The sequence below is a fragment of the Cryptomeria japonica genome, chromosome 2 (genome assembly GCF_030272615.1).
Source record: "Cryptomeria japonica chromosome 2, Sugi_1.0, whole genome shotgun sequence".
NCBI lineage: Eukaryota > Viridiplantae > Streptophyta > Pinopsida > Cupressales > Cupressaceae > Cryptomeria > Cryptomeria japonica.
In genome coordinates this window covers 455926270-455948962 of record NC_081406.1, presented here as the reverse complement: position 1 = coordinate 455948962, position 22693 = coordinate 455926270, and the positions used below count along the sequence as shown (strand labels likewise).

At 39.4% G+C, this 22693-nt stretch overlaps 1 protein-coding gene across 2 annotated transcripts in view; it reads right to left on the bottom strand.

Moving 5' to 3' along the window:
- Positions 1-22693, bottom strand: part of LOC131031593 (acylamino-acid-releasing enzyme 1) — a 273309-nt gene that overhangs the window by 118769 nt on the left and 131847 nt on the right. For both annotated transcript variants that reach the window (XM_057962741.2, XM_057962743.2), the window contains 7 exons: positions 21346-21497; positions 21116-21198; positions 20835-20965; positions 20606-20684; positions 19685-19892; positions 19201-19261; positions 18945-19067 (listed from right to left, as the gene is read on the bottom strand). In XM_057962741.2, the coding sequence (XP_057818724.2) occupies positions 18945-19067; positions 19201-19261; positions 19685-19892; positions 20606-20684; positions 20835-20965; positions 21116-21198; positions 21346-21497 (837 nt within the window). The remainder of the gene's footprint in view (positions 1-18944; positions 19068-19200; positions 19262-19684; positions 19893-20605; positions 20685-20834; positions 20966-21115; positions 21199-21345; positions 21498-22693) is intronic.

Sequence of the window (22693 nt, the reverse complement as noted above, 5' to 3'; positions counted from 1 at the left end):
ACCTTAGGAGTGAATTCTAAATTTTGACTACTTTGAACAACGTTTTACAAGCGAAAGAGATGCAGATTTCAAAAATTCAAGCATTTTGATCAAATTTCACGCATTTGTCTATTCGATTTATAAGTATTTCAGATGATCATACGAAACAAAGCGTACTTGCCTAATGAGAGTGGATGGCGAGAGATTGCCCGACTTTGCCGCGTGAAGATGAATGGACGATTCTGCAAAGTTTTGAATTCCAACGGTTATCTCTTTGATTTAAATTTTTCGCGGTTATTGAACGAAGGAGAATTTATCATTTTAAATGGTTTTTACCCTGGGTAATTGGCAATCTGAATTTGAAAGCCTTGGAATAGTTTATACAATGTTTTACCTTGAATTACCTTGGATTGCGCGAAATGAGCCTCCTTTGCCTTACAAAATCGGACGTGGTCTCCTTTATATGAAATGCAGCAACGTGGAGGGGGGGTTTATCAGATTTGAATGGCGTTTATCTTCTTATTTTCGGACCTTGGAGAGTTTTGGAGGCCCTTTGAAATTTAAATTTTGCCTTTACCCAGCCCATGTGAACTTCGGAGCTTCAACATCCCTTGCGAGCTTGGAGATTTCCAACCCTTTGGCGAATTTCGGGGGTCTTGGGGTTTTCGAACTGGAGACTTTCGGAGCACTTAGCATGCTTCGCGAATTTTCAAAACTTCGAACCAAAACGCCTATATTCGCATGCTTTCGCCCCTTCGAACTTCGGAGCTTTAACACCTTTTGTGATTTGGAGAGTTCGCAATTTTAACCTGCTGGAGCTTTGGGCGTTTTGAAGTGTATTTCGCGATTTTGAGACAAACTTCGAAGTTCTCAACGTTTTGTATTTATCAAAATTTCGGACCTAGGGAATGATTTTGCAAATCTCGGGGCTATCGGATGTTTTCGCTAATTTCATCGCCTTTCACTTTCGGCTCCAGGGTCCGATTTTGAGGATTTAATGTGAATTTCAGACCAAAAGACGTATTATGCAAAATCGATGTTCTTTGAAATTTCAGAGCAAGCGTCCGAATTTGGGGTTATAAAGCGAACTTCGAACCTGGAGGAGCTTTTTGCAACTTTCGACGCTTTTCATATTTTTCATATTTCGCCCCAAGGTCCGAAAATGAGGACTTAAGACGAATTTCGGACCTAGAGGGTCCTTTTGCAAGATTTCATGTTTTTTACATTTTCGCCCCAGGGTCCGAAAATGAGGACTTTAAGTGATTTTCGGACCTTATAACATTTTTGGCGAATTTTAAAAGGAACTTCGGACCTAAACGCGTTTTTTCAAACTCGATACACTTTCCCATTTACCCCCCAGGGTTTGAAAATGAGGACTTAAGGCGAATTTCGGACCTTTACCATCCTTCTGCAAACTTCGGAGCTCTCAGCACCTTTTGCGATTTGTCATTATTTTGAAATTTCGGAGCTAGGGTCCGAAAATGGGCATCTAGAACGAATTTCGGACTTGGAGGAGCTTTTTGCAATTTTCGCCTTATTTCACATTCTCCAGTTTTCGCCCCAGGGTCCGAAAATGAGGACTTAAAGTGATTTTCGAACCTGGGGCCACCTTTTGCAACATTTAAAAGCATTTTACATTCTCCAGTTTTCGCTCCAAGGTCTGAATTTGAGCATTTCAAGTGAATTTCGGACCAAGTAATAGATTTTGAATTTCGAGATTTTCGCCCCAGGGTCCGAAATTCGGCCCCCTGGGCGATTTTAGCAACCTTTTAAACCTTGTGAAATTTTAACCTTTGGCCTCTGGGTCCGAAATTCGGTCCATAAGGCAATTTTGGGAACTTAAGCAAAATTTCAAACTCCAGACCAGTTTTTGCCAAGTCTACAAACTTGGATTTCAGAGGCTTCAGAATTTCAAGGCATTCGGGCAAGTTTCGCAGCCTTGGCATTTTGGTCAAGAAATTCGATCCTTCATCAGCAGGCAAAAATCATCCTTTACTCCAATCCCACAAACATCGCGGAGACAAACCTTACGCAATCTACTACTTAGCTCTTCGTGCGAAAAAAACAGCAACTTTGGTCCTCGTGCGACCTTTAGACATACTGCTCTTACTTGGCGGGCCTCGCCAATTTCCATCACCTTACGCCTATCCAAGGCGATTTTCAAAATTTCGAACAAACTCTCGGCATTCATGCCCGAGGGCTAGACTAGCCGGATGGATTCATCGGCTCATTTCCTTGACATCATCACTTTACGGACCAGTCGCAGACTCGCTCGAAAAGACGCGAGACACTCTGCACGAAACTCAGCAGGGCAAAGACGAAAGGCTCAAAATAGGAAGGGGGACCCTGTCGGCGATAGGGAGCGTGTGCAACGCACAACAGTATGGAAGCTTTCAACCACTCAATCGTGTGGAGCCCAACAAACCCTCGATGTTCTGCTAGATGCACTTGAACACACTGTCAGAACACCAGTGTTAGAGCTGCAAGAAGAGATGGCTAGACCTGTAGGACCTAGAGCCGAGTGTTGATGAGGAGGGTTTCAACAGCTTGGGAGTGAGGACGGAGAGTTGGAGGACGTATTAGCTGAAGAGGATGAGTGGCTAAGAAAGACGATCGAGTTGAGGAAGCTGGGTAGCCACTGAGAGTCCCTTTAGCAAGGATACTATTGACGTGTTTTTTATGACAGCGTTTAATATAGAATAAAGTTACCTAACGGTCACTTCACTCTCTCTTGATCAAAGTATGATTGTTTGTTAAGATTACAGTGAGTTCAGACAATCGACTCCAAGGTTCCTATATGCAACGGACGTGACTCAGTTGGCGGATGTGATTGTTGGTAATCTAAGGGGACTTATGTTTGAATCATTCTTTCACTTCTTTGTTGTGGCTGGAACTTCATCATCGGATATAGCAATTTTGCGATGCTTCTGCTTTGGACGAACTAAATTGGAATGAACTGAAATTAAAGGAGAAAGGGTTAGAAGGATCTAGATCTACTCCTAAGGGCAATGATATCAATAGATAGTGCTCTGGTGGACAAATTCCAAATAAACCAAGCTCTGCTTCGCCAAGATTAACTACAACGAACCGGTGCAATCTTTAGGATGTTGAAGGATTTTCACACTAAGAAGGTGCATTTGAATACCCAACATGGTGCGATCCAAACAATATTCACAATCAAACTTAGCATAAATTTGGGGGTTCAAGCTAACTCTACACTGCATCTTATAATCAACAAGATGCAAAAAGTATGAACCATGGAAATTCATCAAACACCATTACATTCTTCATTGAAATCAAAGCACTTTATCTAACAACTAAAAAAATTAAATTCTACTCTGAGTGAGGAAGGTGAAACCATGCAAGTTTTGAAAAAATAACTTAAGTGGACACAATTAGAGAACAATGTTTCACTGTTATTATTTCAAAAACTTATCGCAACAATTTCATAGAAATCTCCCTGCTTACAAATGAAGGGGTCACCCCTTTATATAGGCTTCAAGCTTCGGCTACATGCACCCTAATTAGGGTTTGCCCTAGAAGATTCACACACATGATGCAACAAGGTGGGAATCTAAAATAAATAACCATGATACCCATATACAATTAATTCCAGCCTATTACAATTGGTATCCAAAATGCATTAAATGCACCATTCTTTACTAAATTTGCCCAACATGTGTTGAATATTCCTCCATGCAAAAAAAAAATCACCCATGCTGCCATAAATGCCCATTTCTCCTAAATGTGACAGCTGTATGCAAAAGAATATATCATAATGTCATAAATGTGGCGGCTACATGCAAAGAAGTGCTCCATCAATTCAGCATGCGTTGACCCGGCTGCAACTTGGCGAGAAACCCTTGGAGATATAAAATCCCTGGAGAGAGAAAACTTAACCCATGAAGAATTTTCTTGAAATTTCGAATTTGCCTTGTTCCAGGGAAGCTTTTTCATCAATTTTGAACATTTCCTATTTTTTAGGAAAATTTTCAAATTAGGGTTCCAAGGTCCAGGAATTTCTCTCACGAATCCAAATCTATCATCATTTTGAAATTCGAGTGATTTTTGATGTCCGAAAATGGATTTTTCAATTTTTTTCCCAAGGAGAAATTTCTTGTTAAGTTCATCCTTGATTCCTTCCTTACCTTAGAAATTTTATCTTCAATTCAACCTTGGGTGTGATTTCTTCCTTCCTTGGAATTTTGTCTTGAAGGAAAGAATTTCCAACACTTGGTCAATTTTTCACCTTCCTTGGAATTCTGTCCTGGAGGAGGGAATTTCCAACATAGCCAAATTTTCACCTTTTCCAAGAATTCTGCCCAAAAGGAAGGAATTTCCAACACTTACCCAATTTTTCACTTTTCCTGGAATTCTATCTCGAAGGAAGGAATTTCCAACAGTTAGCCAGGTTCTCACCTTTTCCAAGAATTCTATCGTGAAGGAATTTCCATCACTTAGTCAATTTTTTCACTTTCCTGAAATTTTGTCTTGAAGGAAGGAATTTCCAACACAACCAATTTTTCACTTTTCTTGGAATTCTTCTTCTTGGGCACAATTCTTCCTTGAGGAAGGACCTTTTTTTTTAATTTTGAACCTTTCTTCCTGAACCTTGATTTTTACGTCTTGCTTACAACCTTGATTTTTACGTCTTGCTTCCAACCTTGGGCACATTTTGGAACTGGAGAAGAAATTCTGGAAATTTGTTCCTTGAGAAAGGAATTTTTTTGTGCTCTTTGAATTTATCATGTGCTTTTTGACCAATTTTTCACATCTCCTATTTTTTAGGAATTATTTCCAAATTTGAGTTCCATGGTCCAGGAGAGAGAAAATTCACTTGCTTAGCCAAATCTAAAAAAAATTTGAAGTTTGGATGAATAATGATGCTCGAAAATGGATTTTTAAAAAAGTTTCTCGAGGGGAAATTTCTTTTCCAATTCATCCTTGAACTCCATTTCCTTGCCTTGAAATTTTGAGTTTCAACCTTGGGCGTGGAATTCACCTTGATGAGGAACTTTTCAATTTTCTTGTTTTCCCTTGACCCCTTGTGATTTGCACCATAGCATCTCCTTGGGCGCTAATTCTCTGTAGAGGGGGAATTTTCAAAATTTTGTGCTTTCCATGACACCCCCTTCCTAGTGCCCCCAACTTGACTTGGGTGCTAAAATACCCTCATGGAGGAATTCGCCCCTTGCTTGCTTTTCCTTCGCACCTTGATTTTGGTGCCCTTCACATGACTTGGGTGCCATTTGACCCTGATGGAGGAATTCCTTCATTTTCAAACTTTTCCATGGCACCTTGGAATTAGCACCCTTGCTTTGGTCTTGGGCACTAATTCCTCATCATGGAGGAATTTTGACTTGGCTTAACTTTCCTTCTCCACCTCCATTTAGGGCTTCATGCCTGACTTGAGCACTAATTTGCCACAGTGGAGGAAAAATTGGTGTGGAGGAGAATTCCTCCACACCCTCACTTGAGCGCTCTCTTTCTCCTTTGGGCGCTAAAACACATGGGTGATGGAATTTCGGGGGTTGGCGGAAATTCCTCCATTACCCCATTTTAGCACCCAACCTTTGACTTGGGCGCCAAATCCACCATGCTAGGGAATTTTAGATTTTCTCGATCATACTCACATTCTTCTTCCTTGGCAAGGATTCTTACTTGATTCCTCATCCATACTTAGTCAATTTCTAACATTTTCGGATCAAGATGCCATATCTAGAATTGAGGAGCTTTTCTTGCCAGACTTAGAAGATTTTCATGTTTTCCACTTCTAGAATGAGAACCCATACTTAAGCCATTTTTTTTATCAGTGGCCTGCCTTTTCAAACTTTCTGGATTTAGACAATTCTTCAGGAATGTTCAATCTTCAGTGCCTACCTGTGAAGAGCCTTCCAAAATAGACTTTCCCAAAATAGTAAGTGTTTCAAAATGTTAGGATTAGGGCAAAACAGGTCAAGAAAGTACTTACTAAAAATAGAAACTGCTAAAAATAGTAAGTTTGATTTTTGGCAAAATTAGACCAATCTGGGAGGCAGTGAAATCCCTAAAAAATTGGAACTTTCTAAAAATAGAAAGTTGCTCAGAATTCGCTCAAATTTCACGGGTTGGTTCCTTAGAGGGTCCTAATTCCAATGCAATGCTCATTTTTTCCAAAACCCTAAAGGAAAGGCCTCAAATCCAAGTTTGAAGGATGAAACCCTAAAATGGATAAAACAGACTCCAAACTTAGCCAAATTTGCTCAAACGAGCTGCAAACTTGATCAAATTAACCCCAAAACACTTGCAAACTGAGGAGACCGAAGAGACTATTGCGAAAAGACCCAGAGAAACACAACCAAAAGACCAAGAGGACCTAAAAAAGTAGGGGTCCCCATTTGCAATGAGGCGATGTGTGAAAATGTCACAACAAATACCTATGTCACCAAGGGGTTTTGGGAGCCACATCACTTTTGCACCTACACAGCTGTCCCTGGCAGCACACTTGATTTCACTTGGAGCAACTATCTTGAGGGTTACCACACCAGAGGGGTTGGAGAAGCCACCCCTGTAGCTATCTCCTAGAAAAAGTTGTCAACCCGTACCAGTATCGTACCAGTAGGCGGAGTACTAATTGCCATTGTCTACTGCCACTGTACCCACCATTGCTGGAGGTTGAGGTGCCACACATGAGGAGAACTCTTCCCTTCCACTATACCAGCGCAAGAGGTTGATGCTTCATTGGATGGATGGCTGGAGAAATTTGTCGTAGCACCTCAAGCACCCCCACCTATGTCACCACGTACAGTCGAGGGTACTGTTGACGTGTCTAAAGTCGCATTGCTACAGACTCCATCCGGCCAACGCAGAACAGAATGTACTCATTGAGTATCCTATCCTCTCTTGAGATAAGGAAATCCCTAATGCTGTTTTATGTGTTTGATCAAAGGGGATGACCTCAAGGTTTTGATTGTCAGGTCTTGACGGCGGGATTGCTCAGTGGTTTGATGTGTTTTGCTGGAAACACAAATTTTGATGATACTATTTCAGCAGGACTGCGGATTCTTCTCAGTAAAAAAGGGGAAAAAGGGAATAGGGAAAGAGAGGTACAGAAAGTCTAAATTATTTAACTAAGATAGCATATTAAGAAAACAAACAGACACCTCCAAATAAATAGATTAAACACTATCAGCCATTTGAGCACAATATTTGTATGAATCTAGTGCGATTTTCAAGGGAAAATTGAGTTTTCATGCTATTAAACACAACGTCAGAAACTTTAACATTCATTCAATGAGTATTCAATAACCGAACTAAGCATGTGACAAGGTTCAGATTAACCATGCAGAAGGAGTGACAATCAAGCAGTCCCCAATGGTATGAACAGCAAGGATTCTATCAGATGTTTATCTAGAAAATGCTATAGAAATGAAAGAAACATAACTGAATAATTCAAATTAGTGAAGAAGGAGACCATGCACTCACAATGAAATTTGAAACAGTCTTAACTTTGCATTAAATCCTGTAAATTTCGCCAGAGCTTCAACAACAAATCCATGAACTTCTTACAAAATGAGGGAAAACTAGTCCCTTTAAATAGGCTCCCAAAAATAGATGAATGGCCAAGATCTAACCTAAACAAGTGGCCCAGATTCATCCTTACAAAAGGTACCCATACCCATAAATGGAGGGTAAATATCAGCAACTACCCCAAAGGGAGCAATAACTACCTAAAAAGGTAATTCAAACCTATCCAAGATAATTCAAAAAGTGCACACACACAAAGTTTTACATTTACAATTGACTTGGAAGTCAAATATGACCCTTTGGCCAAAAAGTGCACTTTACAAAATTTAAAAGGAAAAAAGCAGTTTAGGAAAACACTTTCTTTTCCAGCTTCATATCCTTTTTCCAGGAATTCATCTTCGCCATGCAAATATTCTTACCAAAGGTCTCGACCTACTGCACGTTCTTCGCGAACATACTCCTGGAACCTAATGCACAATTGGAACAACAAATTGAAAGGAGGCATAGGAGGATGTCGAATTTTATATTGCATGCCCTCAAGGTAATGGTCCACGTGTTTCAAACCATCTTTCCAGCTGGAACGATTACGCTCGAAGCACAACATGTCCGAATGGAATTGACCGGCAAAACTCAGGTCCTTAGCGGAATAGGTGATCCTATCCGTCCACAATCTTTCCTCCCAGTCCGGCTGTATCACATCATCAGACAGGTCATTTCGCCACCCCGAAACCATTGATTGAAGGATTGTCTTGCCAAGTTCCTGCATGCCTTTCAGAATTGCCTTGCATGCATCGTGTTCTTTATCAATGATTTCCTTCGTGTCATTCTTCATAGTGATAGTCCAGTACCATTCTTTAAAAATGCTAATATCATGGGGGTCCAGGATGTCGGAGAGTGTAGGGATCTATGCTTGGGTCCAAAAGAGAGCTCTTACGAGGGGAAGAGTTGTGGCAGCTACCTCATGGATTCTGAGGGATTCCCTTTTTACCTCTAGTAGCTTGACCAAAGTGGTCTCTCGATGGTGGGCCATCTCTTTTACTTCTTCAAGGATTCGTTCTCCCCTTCCTTTGATGCCTTGTATCGATTCCTTGACGGCCCTTGCGGTGTCTCATACCCCTTCAAATTCTGTCGTGGTTCTCTGTGCTAATGTTGTCGGGGGAATATGGGATTCAGGAGCATTATGCAATGGTCTCAGGAGTTGGTCAATGTACCCCTCGGCCTGCTTAGCACGAACTCGATACATGTTCTTTTCAGCTGTTATCTCTTTGAGTTGCCTGAGCATGTTCTGTACTGAATCCTTGAATTCCTCCCTTTCCTGCTCCTTAGTGGCTCATCCGATGGGGACAGTCGTGATGCTATAATCAGCCAGTGTTATCTGATCTGCTGGCTTGTCTATAGGTGGGGTGGCAATATGAAGGGTACGGTTTCTTTGCTCATCCTTGGTTATCCTGGAATATGCCTTGGGCTTTTTCTTCCCCTTGGCCTTGGCTTGGTCTATGCACGAGAAGATGTCCTTCAAATCGATGTGTCGCTTGGTGGCGACCTTGCGCTGAGCTCGAGCAATTAACCATTCTTGAGGTATAGTCTGGGCTGATGCTATGGTTAAAAATTGGCACTCTGTTCTTTGATGTTTTCAGCCGGCTCATCGCATATTTGCAGCTGTTCCGTTACAGGAGGAGTAGAGGAAGTGTCGAGTTCCTTGCTCGCAGCCGAATTCTCTCCCACTTCACTGAACAACTACCTAGTATTTTCATGTGATGGTTGTTCCTCAGTCTTTTCAGGCTCGCGGGTCTCATCTGTCCTTTGCTCTCCTTCAACAGTAGAGTCATCCTTGGTAGTATTATGGAGCAGCAATTCATGGCGGCTCTGCTGGGTGGGTTCATCCAATTCAATCCCCTGAGTGGATGGAATCTCTCCTTCCTCAACTTGGTTATCAGGTTTGGCTGATTCAATGGCCCTTAGCTCAGCATCCAGCACGTCGGGTGCAGGAGGATCATCAGCTCCAAATGCGTCAATATCACTCTGGGAAGGCGAAGCAGGTATATAATCTAGTTCAACTACATCATCAGACGAACTAGGGTCTTTTGATGATGAAGTTACCTCTGGTCTCCAAATAGGGATCTTTTCCCTTCTTGTTCTTTTGGATGTTCGAGTTCCTCTGCTGGCCTTAGCTTTCTTCCTTTTCTCGGGCTTTTCGATTTCTTCCTTAGGTGCACTGGAAGTTCCCTCATCTTCGGAGGATTGAAAATCAAGGTTACCCATCAAGTGGTAGGTGAACTGGACGCCCTCATGAATTAGTCGCTCAATCTGCTGGTGCAACCACTAGTCAGTATATCTTCCTGGGGCTGCCATAACCACCTCAAAATCAGTGATCGGGTCTTGTGACCAATCGATGCCTGGCAAAAGATGTCTTACCGCCTCAAAATCTCGGACTTGCAGGCAATTTCCTGAATCTGCTAGTTGATCTGGGACCCAGCGGTATTCATAGAGTCGCATTTGCTGCACACTCAACCTCGAATATTCGCGTCATCGGACCTCATAGTCATCAAAGCAGTTCTTCCAATAATCTTCAACTGATTCTTTTGCTTTGTATCGCCTGCCATAGGCTCTCTTTGCCAGATTGTCGTGATCAAAACACTTCCTTGGAAAATGCTCTTGTAGGCCGTAGGAGGCTAGCTCTACAAAGGATTCCTTTGCCTGGGATGGGTTCTTTAGATGGACATCCTGGTTACCTATAATCATAGGGAATGCGAATCCAAACTACTTCCTATCTCTGAGTAAGTTGCTCGCCGGACGTGACTGCCTTGCAACTTCCAGGAGAAATATTTTGTCGGTTGGGTGTCGCGGAAGTCGGAAAGGAGCACCCTCAAAGCCAGCTATCCGAATGTAGGAGAACCTTGGAAACTAGATGAACAAGACCCCATACCTCTGTACTAGAATAGTAGCTTGCTCTGAGAGCCTTATGTGTAGTCCTCCCTGCATCAGCCTGACCAGGCGCATTGTGAAGGCGTCATTGACGCACTCATACTGACCAACTGCATAGGCCGGGTTGTTCTTTTCCCTTTGAGCTATGTCCTGATAGTGTAGCTGTGGGTAACAATCATATACCTTCACCTGATCAGGCCCATTCCCGATTTCACCCTTCATGATCAAACCTAGCAATGGCTAGTTTCTAGCGAACATGTAGACCAAATAGGAGGTCATAGTGAAGTACTTCTTTGTCTCAAGTTCGATCAATTGGGTGTGGATGTTGTCGCTTATGATCTGGGCCCAGTCAAACTTGGATTCCCCAGCGAAGACCTGTTCTGTGAAGTAAAACATCCATTCCTCAAAGTAGTTGGATTGGGGAAGTCCCATAATCCAGCTGAGCAATGCAACCATGTCCCCATGCTCGTTGTGAAAGTCGCTTCTAGGGGTCTTTTTCCCAATCCTGACGCTTGGAGGTCTTCTCTCCTTGTACCACTCTTCATTTATCAGTGTTCTGCATCTAGCAGGGTTCATATCATACACCACCTGCGCTTCATCTATAGTTGTTGCTATGGGGTTGTTAGGGAAGGGAATGTCAAATGCGTCGCCAATGGCCTCAGGAGTGAAGTTAGCAAGAACCATATTCTCGAGGAGCACCAATCTGGAGCTTGGTTGGTAATGTCGGGCGGCCTCTACCACAAGCTCATAGTTTTGCACTGCCGGGGGGAATCCTGCGGCCTAGGCAATGCCGCTTTCCATCATCCGCCTAGGCCTGCCATAGGCATTAGGGGAGAAAACTCGGTTTCTGAAATCTTGAATATCAATATGGCCCAGGTCAGTATCACCGACATTCTCCCAGACACTCTGAACTTTTGATTCCCTCAGTCCCCCTCTCTGATACTGATACTTCATCCTTTCGACTCTGCGAGGGATATCTGATTTGGACGCTCGTGATGTCTCGGCTACAGCAGGTGTCTTTGATGATTCTACCGCCGATTTAGGCATTTATCCTGCATAGTCGGATGCGGATTACGAGGCGATACAAAGGAAGTAAAGCAGGTTAGATAAAGGATATGCCAACATACAAGGATCAACTTGAAAACCGAATTTAAAGGACAGCATGACACCTTAGCTAAAAAGCTTAATTGATTTAAACATGAATAGTTATGAAGCTTTTGATTGCGAATTTATACTTAGGCATTTAGGATCAAATTTCAAAATGGACGATGCTTTAAAATCTTCCTAAATCTGAAAATGCGTTTTCTAGTTGATTCCTAAGAATAGACTCTATTTTAATTGCCTTGTAACGTCTTATAAACGGAAACAGATGCGGTTTCAGATTTAATCGGTTTAATTCATTTTGCACATACATCTATCCGATTTTATAAATATTTCGAATGATTTTAGGAGAGGTGAAGCGAACTTACCTAGCGAAAATGAATGGCGTGAATTCGCACAACCTGCCCTGCAAGAATGAATTCCTTTGGATTTTGAAAAATCTTTGCCTCTTATGCCCTGCGTTTTGCGAAGGCAAACTCACAATTTGTAAATTTGGAATGGGAGAATTCTTGTAATTTCAAATTTCAACGGTTAACTACCATTCGTGATTTTCGCGCCTAGGGCTCGAAGGGAAAAATGCAGTTTTTAGAAACTTAGAATTTAGCAACTCACCTTGGGTGGATTTTTTGGTGATTTACTTCAGCGTGATTTACCTTGACTGCGATTTTGAACCTTGCATGCTTCTGCAAGCCTTTATACTTTATCGCGATTTACCCTAACTTCGGGTTTTCAGACGCTTTCGCAAGTGTTATATGCTTAAAACTGATCCCTTAGATCGCAATTTTCGGGGATTAAGAAGATTTCGCAAGGTTTGTGAAAATCGCGATTTTCTCTTATAATGCAAATTGCGATCTTTGGGTTTACCCTTGAAACTTTACGCCCCTTCCCCTTCATGCGATTTTCGGCGATTTCGTAGGTTTTGCAAACTTTGTTTTAACCTTCTCGCGTTTCATCTCCTAAATGCAAACTTCGGCAAAATGGGAGGGGATTTCAAGTTTTACTTTACAAACTACGGCACTTTGGAGCGTTTTGCCAAGTTCGGCACTTTGATGCACTTTTCCAACTTCGCACTTTTAACTTATAATGCCATTTTCGGGGGTTTGGCCCATTTTGAAAACTTTGGCACTTTTAGTGCACTTTTCAAACTTCGCAATTTCACAATTGCGCTCCAAATCGCAATTTTCGGTGAACTGGAGAGTTTTGCAAGCTTTTACTTTCACTCACTTTTCCTTGTATGGCGAATTTCGGACTTTTGAAGGGGTTTGCAAGCTTGAATCTTAATACCTTTCTATCATTTCTCCTCCAAATAGCGCTTTTCGGCATTTTGAGAGCTTTTGCAAAGTTCGGCACTTAAGTGTGTTTTCAAACTTCGGCAATTTGGGCCATTTTGCCAACTTCGGCGATTTGGGCCACTTTGCAAACTTTCTAACTTTTTCGCATTTTCACCTTAAAGTGTGATTTTCGGCACTTTCATGCATTTGTGAACTCTTTTTACCTTTTATGTTTGCCCTCCAAAATGTGAATTTCGGCCTTTTGAGTGGTTTTGCCAATTTCGGCATTTTGGGGCACTTTGCAAATTTTTTAACTTTTCTGCGTTTTCACCTTAAAGTGTGAATTTCAGCACTTTCATGCATTTTGCCAATTTCGGCACTTTGGAGGCACTTGCAAGGTTTTCGCCCTTTTACCCTCCAGCTGGCGAAAATCGCCATTTTCATCCATCTTGCAAACTTTCAAAACATCACGTAATTTCCTCCTTAGTGAGAATTTCAGGATAAGGAGGAGGTTTTGAAAATTTATACTTTTCCATCCCCTTATCTCCCCTATATCCCTGACGAAAATCGACACCTTGGGTCGTCATGTGACCCCCAGATGCTTTATCCTTTACTTGGGGGGATTTGGCCAGCTTCTATCATCCTACGCCTATCTCAGGCGATTTTACAAGCTTAAAAGATCTCTTGAAATTTTCATGTCCGAAGGCTCAACTGACCTCACGGATTCACAACCTCCTCCGTTCATAGCATCATCGTCTCATGGACTGATTACGGGCTTGCTCAAAAGGACGCGAGACACTCTGCGTGGAACTCAACAGGGCGAAGACAAAAAGGCCCAAAAAAGGAAAGGGGACCCTGTCAGCAACAGGGAGCGTGTGCAACGCACAATAGGTACGTACATTAAGGAGAACTTATAGCCGAAGGGAGGACATGAGGAACTGGTGGTAGAATCACATCCAAAGCACATAGGGCAGTCGAGCAGGAAAGTAGAGGGTGCCAAGGAGTGGATAGTCATTGATATTGAGGAAGAGAGCATGCAGTTGAGGAAGATAGGAGAAGTCTCTAACAGGAGAGAGGACAATCAAGAGAACTAAATTCAAGTTTCAAAGCTCGACCCTCGAGACGTACTTGGATCCATTTGGAGGTTCTTGGCAGAGCTGGACGACCTCACTTGGGTCACTCGTGGGATTGCAAAGCTAGCTAAACAGGTGACCATGGGTTCGGTAGGGAGGTTGAGAGACTCCTCACCTTCATGAGAGGTGGTTGCGAGGAAGAGTTCGCCCAACATTTTACCCACCAGGGTTGGCCAGCTAAGAAGACGTAGGAGATGCTTACAACTTGGCAACAGGTGCATATGGAGGAGGGTTAGGGCGAACTTGTGTCTACCTTAGAGGGGATGGAGAGATCCTTCAGGAAGATATTCTACTAGATGAAGAAGGTTAAGGTAGGGAGAATGGTTGCAATAGGGGAGGTCACTGTTGTTCAGGAGGAACTAGCGCTTTATACCAAACTCACTATAAGTGAACAGCTTCGCGTAGCTCTAGAGGGAGAAGTGGAAAAACAAAAAGCATTGGTAGTTGGACAGAACAATCAGATTGCAGAGATGCAACAACGCCTTGCAGTAGTCACGACACAATTGGAGCAGAAGGATAAGGATGTTATGGAGGCGGTATACATGGTGAGAACAGCTAGGGAACACTAGCTGGTGGCTAAGCAGAATTTGCAACTCCATAAGGAGCAAGTCCAGCACCTTTGGCAATAGCTTCTGATGTCCTCAGCTACTCCAAGGACATCCTCTCACCCTCCTAGGGCTTAGCAGTTTTCCATAGTTGTGTAGCCCCATTTTGTTTTGTCGTCTAGAAGACGACTTCTTTTGGGGGGGGCTCATGTAGACAGCAATTATGCCATAGTTAGCTGAATAATACTTGTTATTCTTTGATTAATAAATAGCAATGTAATGGATTTTAGTTCCCGTAGGGGGTAGTTGACAGTTGTTGATGGTTGGCCTTCTTAACCAACAACCGAATGGTATATATGTTTGGCATTGCATCGGGAACGGGATTATGTTACGGTGGTGCTCATTACATGTTGCAATAAAAGATCTATTATTCTGCCACATACTATTGTACATTCTATATGTGTTCTTACTTATGTTCTTGTTGTTGTTCTGTTTACTTTTTGTAATAAAACACATACCTCGTAGGGAGTAAACACAATTCAATAGATATGCTTCATAATACCCCGTTCACCACTAGAATACGCCACAAAGGGAATTTGTTCGATCTTCTAAATATGAATACAAATCCAAAACCTTCGTCATTTGATTCCATTGGACCCTAATCATGCTTCTCTCTTTACTCTTCTCTGAAATTCGAATCTAACAAATCTAAGGAAATTGAGAAATTTGCTTCCTCACTTATTGCTTGATTCTTCAAATCAATTGTATTTTTTTTTGTCCTTGTTTTCAATGGAGAGTGTTCTTCCCCAATTGTGGATAGCTTTAGCTACTACTAGCCAACCCCAACTCAACAATGTACCATATTCTTTCTTCCATAATGAGATGACCATAAAATTTGATGAAAATGCTTTAGTTCCAATTTCTAGAATTAAATTCAAACCAAAGACACCATCAACATCTATGCTAGTGAGATTCTTTCCAAGGATCTCCAGGTGAACCACTTGCTATGTTAACCATTATCAATCATTATCAATATGAAACAAAACAAAAAGTGGTTGAACAAGTGGAACATCAAGCTGCACGATTGTCCTAATACCAATGAGGAAATAAAAAAGTTTGTCATAGAAAAGTTTCAAACTGCCATGTGGACTAACCACATTGGACAAAAGGCACATTACATTAAAGAGTTTAACACAAGTTGGGAACACAGAGAGAAAGCATATTTAGGGGTAGTTATTAAAAGGGAAGGCAAGGTTGTTAGTGGGACAATTGAGGATAGGTTCGCATCATCTCAGGTGTGAAACAGGTAGGTGGAAAAGGCCCAAAGAGGTATGGGAAGAGAGCAGTTGCTTGTTTTGCAGGATGGGTGCAATTGAGACAGAATGGCACTTTCTCATTGAGTGCACAGCATATGATGATATCTGTGTTTAGTATGAGATCATTTGAAGACCGACAACATGCATCGTTTATTTGACGAGGATAAGATCAACCAGACTGCTTGCTTTCTAGTCAAGATACATAGCATTAGGTTGTGATTTCTTGGTCCCATAGACTGATCAGTCTCATGGACGTTAGTAAAATCATTCATTCATCATTTGGTCTCCCAACAATCGAAGTTTAATTATGGGGTCTTCATTATCTGCAAACTCTAAAGGGGTGGTAGCATGCACCATATCATCCTTCTCAAATACAATATTAGGTTATAACATTTATGGTTTCAAGAATAATTTGTAATAAATCCACTACTTTAAATGATACAATGATTTGAAATACTTGCCTCGCAATATTTTATCAGATTATAGCTGACTTGCTATCATACCTGCATTTGCATTTGAGTGGCAACATTCATTATACATTGAATGTTCCACATTGGCTGTTACTTCACAAAGTCTTTATTTTTTGAACATGGATTTAGGTAAACCTACTTTTTCTTGGACTCAAGTAATGGACAACACTTCATAATTTACTTCCACATCAATAATATTGATGCAAGCCTTTTGCTTTAGACATCTAGCATCCTCGTGGTCTCCAAGTCTACACCATTTGTGCAATAATCTAGTTATCTTGGTGTTTGTGGTAGTCTCTTGTAAAATGTCCCCATTAATTGCATTGTTGACATTATATAATGGGATGACCTTTGGAGGTGCCTCTTTAATTCCGATAACTACCTAGAGATGCATTCACGTAATTATGTGGCTTTAGTGGAATGCTTGATGGAGTGATCTACTCTCCTTGTGTAAAGAGTATTTGTGTACTTCTACACAAATTTTATGAGCACTATTTTGTTGAGTGGCCCATTATCTGAAAAATATCACAAAACACTTTTTGGGGGAAATTAGTTCAAGTGTAACCTTCACTTTTGCAATCTATACATCACAATTATTTAGGTCTTTCCTTAGTTTCCTTCTTTGCTTTCAATTCCTTCATAAATTAAAAATATCTCTCTGCAGTGTTTGTACTAGTTTCAAATTCACTGTCACTATTTCCATCTAAGCCATCATCTTCATTTGTTTTCCTTTTGGATCTTCAAGACATCTAATCTTCACTTTATATGTCTATTGGTCTAATATATACTTCTGTGTATGATGAAGGTGGTACAACTTTCATCTTTTTTCCATAATGAAGGGATCAGGCCTTCAATAATCCATCTACAAGTTCATTTTTTAATTTTGCAAGTAATTTGTTTAACCTACAATTATTAGCTCTGACACTTTCATTCTTAGTTTGCTTGGTATTGTAGATTTCTACTACAATTTCATTGTCATCCCAAAGCAGTTTGAATTACTCTTTGAGATTATTTTGTAATTTATACCATGTTTTCTAAGAGGCTAATTCAATCTTCATATCCCAATCAATGGACAATTTTCTCAAGTTTGTTGAAAAGGACTATAGCCAATATGCTTTATCATTATATCCATTTGTGGCCCAAATGGTTTCATAGGTTTTACAATATCTTACTAAATTCTCTAATCCATCTCCTATAGACTTAGATAGTTTCAATCTTTTCACACCTGGACTTTATGGTGGAGTCACCATGGTTTTACCCTAATGCAAACTTAGTGCTTGAAACTTACTCCTCAGGGGTTCTAATTTGGATGCTCCTTTGGCAATCTTAGACATGTGAGAATCCTTTACTCTTCCTATAGCTTGAGCATTCCACAACTTGTTTTTCTTTTTGGTTCTCTTTTACATGCTTCAACCTTTATCCCATGTTTTTGACTTAGTTTCTTCTTTTTCTATCAACAACTCATCAGAGCCTTGAAGGTTGTTCTCATATACTTTGGTTTCTCCATCTTGAAGAAGTCTTTGAACTCCATTTCTCGATGAATATTCTTTTTTTATAGGAAGTTGTATTGATAGATTATACCAAAATTGATCTACAAGTTTGACATATGCTTCATCCAATAATGAAAGGTGTCTAGTTATTTGCACCCACTCTTCCTTCATATGATTATTCATTGTGGGTTGAATGTTTTGATATCTTCATTCTTCATTCCAAACTATGAATCCAACTCTGACTTCATTTTCAAGATGGAATTCAGCTTCAAATCTGTAGTATTGTAGTCTCTTCATCTACCTCTTGTAGTCATCTTCTCCATTCTTTTTTCTCTACCAATTTTAGAAATCATTTGGTCTTTTGGTCCTAACCACATTGTGGTCTCTTCTCATCTTTATTAAGGTCCAAGGACATGAATTATCTTAAATTAGACTCAATTTCTTTAAGGCAATGACACCAATATTTACTCTTTGATCTAATAAAACCAATACTTGCGATAATGAGAAAAAATAGGAATGCATACCAGATAGAGTAGTAAAAATATATCTTTATTCACATCAAGTTCTTATAGAAATAGACTACAGATGATCAGCCAAGGATCAGACTGCTTTCCATGACTATGCAAAATCTATATAAAGCACATAAAGGTTGTCAAACAAACCACAACCATCAACAACTAGCCTGAAACCACCCGTACAAAACATAACAAAGGCATTTACACTAGCTACAAGATGGAAACTAAAATTGGTCATTACTCAATTTCTTAGGTATCTAGATGTGTCCTGTGATCTTTTTATATAATGTAATAGATACACAGTGCACATTTTAAAAAGAGAGAAGTGACGAAAGATATACAAGATTTACAATCAAGCACTCAAAAATTATTAATAGATCAATTGTAGTGATTTTGTTCACACAAATTAGAATTTTCAAATCATATCAGCAAAATAAAATGTCTGTTGTAGTTCCATTAACTTGAATCGTGAAGCTAGCATGACCTTTTAAAAGAACGTGTATGCTATCAAGTGACAAATATGTCAAATAAGATGCAATCCACAAGTCAAGGGGTTTTGTCCAAGGATTAAAATTGAGTGGTAGAATAATAAATACTAAGTATCAACTATTATTTGTACAAGTTATTTCTTTCTTGATCTTTAATCTGAAGTCTTGTAAGTATTTACAAGGCATTTATCACAAATCAGCTTACCTGACCAATCAAATGGGTTGTCAAAAATCCACCATGAGACCCACCAAGAACTGCAATATTTGTTGGGTTGGCAAGTTTCTTTCCAATAACTAGATCAATAGTATTGAGTACATCAGCGACATCCTGAAGCAAAATATTAGCAAACAATAACTATTACTCTTTGGGATGAAAATAGAAAAAATAATTCATCTAATTTAGAAAATACGCATCACGGAGGAGAGATACTTCTATTGGAAGACCATCTCAAAATACACACCTGACGTCCAATATTTCCAGGCAAAGATTGCAAAGCTTCCTCTCCAAAACCGAGAGAACCCCTAAATTGTGAATGACATTAAATTCATCATTTACAGTAAGAGAAACTTAAGTGTACCCAAAATTGACAAATAAAATAAATCCACAACTACTACATTCAATATGTACAACCCAAGGCTCAAAATTTTTTTAGCATGCTACTGAAACAATGCTAATATCCACAAGAAGTTCCAGAACAACTACAATTCCAAATTGATACTATATCACATCAAATTAGTGAATTTTCTCTCAAAGATAAATCCTCATACATTATGTCAAATTGTGACAATAAGAGAAAGCAAATTTTACAGTCAACTTAAAGTTGAAGGGCTGAATTCCAAATACGTGACATAGGAAAAAATAGTCAAATCACAAAATTATCCATTACATTCATGCATTAAGAAAGTCATTTCAGCATAGAAAAAATAAGAGAGCAATATATTTGCCTATAGTTCACATGAAGCAAGTTGAAACCCAGTGATGAAAGAAATGTATAAGCTCTTGAAAAACTAGTCAGTGAGGTAGAATGTGGCCCGCCATGGAGGACAACAATGAGGGGGTTACAAGCCTCTTTCATGGTAGTTTCTTCTTGGCTTTCATCATTACCAAAGCACTTTGATGATACAAATATAGCCTCAAAGGGTTGTCTGGCACCTGTAGACAAAAAAACAAATAAGCAAATATAAGGAAAATGAGAAAAGAAACTCAACAAAACTCAATTTGTTGTATTTAAGTTAGAGCAAGTTCACAAATCTTCCTTGCTTTTTATCCACTTGAACGAAACATGATTTGTCTTCTATAAAGTTTGTAAGCAATTGGTGGGAGTTCAAAACCCATAGTTCATTTCAATCATTAAGTAGGTATTTCAAAGATTGGAAAAATCAACAAATGTAATTAGGTCTCTGCATGCATGTCTAATTGGAAGCAGATTCAAACAATTTTTTGTGAAGCAGCCACTTGTCAAAGAACTCTTGCTTGTTTGTTCTACAGGTGCCTATGGATAATACATTTTACCATTCTTAGCAATAATGCTTCTAGTTGTGCATCTTCCTGTATACTTTTCACTGATAGACACCCTACTGCCTTACTGGATCCCATAGACATCCCATTTCTTGGAGCTCATGGTAGTGCATGTAAGGAAAATGTGAGGTATATAGTGCAAAATGACAAATCAGTTATTAATTTTATTTAAAATCATGCAAAAGTGAAAGCTTTCTCTCCTAAGTCTCTAGTAGGTAGGTTTGCTAGAAGTTTAGAACTAAATAGAATCCCAATGTACGTACTGCATCCCTTAAAGCATCAAATCTCAGGAAATCATCGTTTGTTCATCATTTGTAGAATGTACTTTTAGTGAGGACAAAGCTTACCTTCAGTCGAAATCATCTCTTGCTCTGCAACTGGAATTTTAAAAATCTTAAAGTCTATTGATGACAACGTGCCATTGACCTGCATATAATCTCTCAACTTAGTAACAATAGTACACTTCATAGTTATCTCCTTCACAATATACTATAACTCTATGCTTAATCCATATTTTAAATAAGAACAAACTCTGTGACAAGAACTGCTACAAAAATACTTCACATAGAAATACACCTTCTCTGAAAAGTCCATGGAAGGAAGAGATAAGTTCAACCAACTCCACGTGTCCTTTCCATGATCATCCATGTGAACTCTTGACAGATGACCATACTTCAGATTAGGAAGTTCAGCAGGGCTACTAGAAACTTCACACACAAACAATGCTTGTAAGAAACAAATATTTACATAGATATTTCTTTCTATAGAAACATATAACAAGATTTCTGTAAAAATGAATTAAGTATATAAGTATGAGAAGAAATATTCAGGATAATAAATCTCAGTAGCCATCACACCTGCAAGAACAATATTATCTTGCACTGCAAGAATATTCCAAGAAGAATTTGAATCTTGAGGACTAATTTTTGAAACTGTTCCACTGCAAAGAGATATTAAAAGTTAATCACGATGAATAAATCAGACTTTAGTGGAGAGTTTAAAAAACAATAGTTTACAAAAAGGATTTCAAATGCTTCAATGGAACTGTATTTGAAAAAATCTGCTAATTTAAACTTATAAGTCAGACCTTAATACATTTATTGCAAGTAAGACTTGCATACTACCCCAGATTGAGGATAGAAGTAGAGTATGTCCATCAGAAAGCCATGGATGTGGAAGGATGTCTGTGCAGTACAATCCTGGAAAGAAATCCTCCCGTGGGCACATCACAACGGGGACCTGTAAACATTTGAGTGGATAATAAGCCAACACAGTCATCCTTCCAAAATATAGTGCCTTAAAAACCTACCACCCTACTAACAAATAACAGACTGAACATGAAATGAAATCACAGATATAGTCCCATTTAAATTATAAAGAACTTTGGTTGTCTTAGGCATATAAACTGATGTTGTGACTTCAAGATTCATATGAGGGAAATGAACTGGAGTGTCGTTTCCATCTGTTGCTATACTGATTTTGTTGAGGAAAACTATAGTCAACTAATGTAATGTCCCTTTTTGGCCGCAATGTAATAATTAACTATTTATTTATTAATTAATTAATTATTTAAAGTTTAAGTAATTTATTGGAGGAGAATAAATTAAAAGTATTAATAACTCACTTTATGAATTAATTATAAAATTAAAAGAATCGGTTGTTAGAAGTTATTATTAAAAGGGGCTTTGGTTTGCAAAAAGAAATTCATTCGGGAAGTTGGAAATATTATTTTAGGAGAGCTTGTTTACAGTTTCTAGAACTCAAGGACAGAAACCCTTGGAGCATGTGGATTGGACGAAAACCCAATACCACACGAGTGAATTCATGTCAAGATTCACCATTGGATTTTAATGGAGAAAGTATTCTAAATCTTTGGTGATAAATAATTCAAAGATCACAACAATGGCTATCTATAGAGGTATTTATTGTAATGTCCCATTTTTAGTTCGTTCCTATTCCTGAGTGATTAGCCTATCATTCTGACCCTCGTAGCCTAATAATTGTGGATAGAGGGTCTTCTGAGGCAGAGGCTTCGTTAATGGGGGTTTTCCTCTTCTCCAGAATTCAGTATGTTCCAGTTTGGTCTTCGTTTGGTTCAGATTGGACTTCGTTTGGGCTCAGTTTCATATACTTACTATTTATAGTAAGTCAGAGTTACACAGAGAGGTACCCTTTCTATTTTTAGTAAGACAGTTGCACGTACAAAGGATAAAATGGTTAACTACCGGGTGCAGACGAAATTGAGAAATAATGTTTATTTGGGGAGTTATGATTATTTAATTATTAATAAAGTGAACACTATAATAAGGCATTTAATGGTATACTATAAAGTTATTAATATTCCATAAAGAAGGGGTCAATGTATCATTAAAAAGGGGCAAATTGATTATTTAAGTGATTTACCTAGGCCAAGGGGGTGAAATTAAGTTATAATG